Below are 2,826 nucleotides of genomic sequence, written 5' to 3'. Positions count from 1 at the left end.
AGGAAACCCTGCAAGAATTCCATTACTCATACACTCTTCCAAGCCTTTCATTACTCCAGGTATATACTCTTTAGGAACTGCCCCTCCTTTGATCTCACTCTTGAACTCATAACCACTTCCAGACTCCAAGGGCTCAAATCGTACAGTGATATCTGCAAACTGCCCTTGCCCACCTGACTGTTTCTTGTGCACGTACTTTACTTCGGAGACCTTCGAAATGCTTTCCCTGTAATTCACTTGCGGTGCCCCAACATTAGCTTCAACCTGGAAAAGCCAAGTCACAAACTGGCTGAGATAAAAGAAAAAAAGGGATCTTCAAATACTAAATGATATGCTGTGGCACTTCTGAAGTGCCTGCTCTAGTGGAAAAGTGGATCGATAAAAGCAATAAGAAAGGCATGTGAATTAATAGCACGCAGGAGATGCATGCCAGCACACTAAAAGTCACAAGTGGTTTTTAAACCATCTTGGAAATCTTTAATTGTAAAAAAAAACATCTTTAAGAATCAGTTTTGTGTCAAACGCATTGAGCAAGATCCGTACCTTAAATTCCCGCTTGAGCCGATCAACAATAATCTCAAGATGCAATTCTCCCATTCCTTCAATCACTGTCTGGTTGATCTCTTCATCACGCGAGAAATGGAAAGAGGGATCTTCTTGAGCAAGTTTGATCAGACCATTCGCCATCTTGTCTACATCAGCTTTAGTTTTAGGCTCAATAGCAACCTTAATAACAGGATCAGGAAAGTCCATCCTCTCGAGAAGAATGGGAGCATCTGGGTCACAAAGCGTTTCCCCAGTTATTGTATCCTTCAGACCAGCAAGAGCTACAATATCACCGGCCAACGCAACTTTTACATCCTCCCTACTGTTGGCATGCATTTCAAGAAGTCTGCCAATCCTCTCCTTCTTTCCTTTGTTTGCATTCAGCACATACGACCCTGCACTTAACTTCCCTGCGTACACTCTCACAAATGTGAGGGACCCCACGAAGGAATCACTCATGATTTTAAAGGCTAGTCCAGCAAAAGGCTCCTCATCACTGGCAGCCCTATCAATCGTTACTTCTGGATTCTCAGGATCAGAACCCTTCATCGGTGGCACATCAAGAGGTGAAGGCAGATAATCCACAACTGCGTCAAGCAATGGCTGAACCCCCTTATTTTTAAAGGCTGACCCACACAATACTGGGACAAAATTGCTTGACATAGTTCCTTTCCTAATTAATTTTTTAATGGTATCCTCATCCGGTTCAACACCTTCAAGGTAGTTCTCCATTGCTTCATCATCTAGTTCAACTATAATTTCAATCATCTGTGATCGGTAATCTTGAGCCATCTCTTGCAGATCAGCCGGAATATCATCATACACAAACTTTGCACCCAACTCTTCCCCAGACCATACTATGGCTTTCATACTGACAAGATCAACAACACCTTGGAAATTATCTTCCGAACCAATAGGCAACTGAATCACAAGGGGTTTAGCACCCAAGTTTGTGACTATCATGTCCCTTGTCCGAAAGAAGTTAGCCCCAAGGCGGTCCATTTTATTGACAAAGCAGATTCTAGGTACCCCATATTTATCAGCTTGCCTCCACACGGTTTCAGACTGTGGCTCCACTCCAGCCACGCTGTCAAACAAGCAAATGGCACCATCCAAGACCCTAAGTGCTCGCTCCACTTCAAGGGTGAAGTCCACATGGCCAGGAGTATCAATGATGTTAATCCTGTGTTTGTTCCAAAATGTGGTGGTTGCAGCAGACGTGATGGTAATCCCCCTCTCCTGTTCTTGTTCCATCCAGTCCATCGTAGCCGTACCCTCATGCACTTCTCCAATCTTATAGTTCCTTCCCGTGTAGTATAGAATCCGTTCAGTCGTAGTAGTTTTCCCCGCATCTATGTGAGCCATAATTCCGATGTTCCGGTAGTCCTTCAACGGCACCGTACGCTTTCCATCTGGCAAGAATCATGAGAAAAGCATGTCAATGGTGGCCGAACATGCGAGACCATTGTGGACTGCAATGCAGTATAACCTTCTACAGGTGGAAAATTAGATTTTCCAACCAGAATAGGTTTACAATTCCCATCAAGGGCAAGGAAAACAACTCCGATCACTCATTTCACCATAACAAAGCAACGCATGATCCTAATGTACACTCAAAAAAACAAGCATCACTAAAATTACAACTGGAGCACAGCACTCAGTGAAGAAACAACACGTCAACAAGGTGTAACAGTACGGAGGTCAGTCCTGACACGAAATTCACTACCGATTCGTATTTCAGGCGTCCTAACTCATCACGATATGCGGCGAAGAAAACAATTGAATTTCTCGAAAAAGAGAGAGCAATCAGATCGTCCCTCGCAAGCGACAACGCATCGCCTCCGAACCGGTCGACTCGCGATTCGTCGGCGGGGAGGAAGATCATCGCCGGGGCATTCCGTCAGTGACCTGGCGGAAAACTACCGCGAGCGAAGCTCTCGCCCGTCAGACGACACAATTTACACTCGCCGCAAAACACACACCACGTCAAACAAACCGCCGGACCCCCCCCCCCCCCCGGGGATTTCAGCACGTACCTTCGCCGGCCATGGCGAGAACGGAGAACTCCCTCCGCCCCCGGCGCTGAGGCCTCGAGGAGCGCCCGGAGCCAAACCGCAGCCCGGCGAGGAACTGGGAGCTGGAAGCGGAGACGGAGGAGGCGCGAGGGCGGAGGCAGAGGAAGGGCGCGGGAGAAGGGAGGAGCGCCGCGGGCCGCCGCTGGGCGCCGCCGAAGCTGCACACCGGGGACGGACCGGCCAGCCGCACCGACTCCGCCGCCAT

General features: G+C 48.1%; 1 protein-coding gene across 1 annotated transcript; it reads right to left on the bottom strand.

Annotated features, from left to right (window-relative positions):
- Window positions 1-3: 3 nt before the first annotated feature.
- LOC139883682 (elongation factor G-2, chloroplastic-like) lies at window positions 4-2,826 on the bottom strand (the record flags this gene model as incomplete). Its single annotated transcript, XM_071867825.1, has 3 exons — window positions 2,583-2,826; window positions 544-1,958; window positions 4-264 (listed from the first exon to the last, which is right to left on the bottom strand). Coding segments are annotated over exons 1-3 (1,920 nt in total), but the record flags the coding sequence as incomplete, so codon positions are not given.

The sequence above is a fragment of the Rutidosis leptorrhynchoides genome, unplaced genomic scaffold, assembly GCF_046630445.1.
Source record: "Rutidosis leptorrhynchoides isolate AG116_Rl617_1_P2 unplaced genomic scaffold, CSIRO_AGI_Rlap_v1 contig434, whole genome shotgun sequence".
NCBI classification, from domain to species: Eukaryota; Viridiplantae; Streptophyta; class Magnoliopsida; order Asterales; family Asteraceae; genus Rutidosis; species Rutidosis leptorrhynchoides.
Note: the sequence above shows the minus strand (reverse complement) of the source record. Positions and strands in the feature narration are given on the sequence as shown.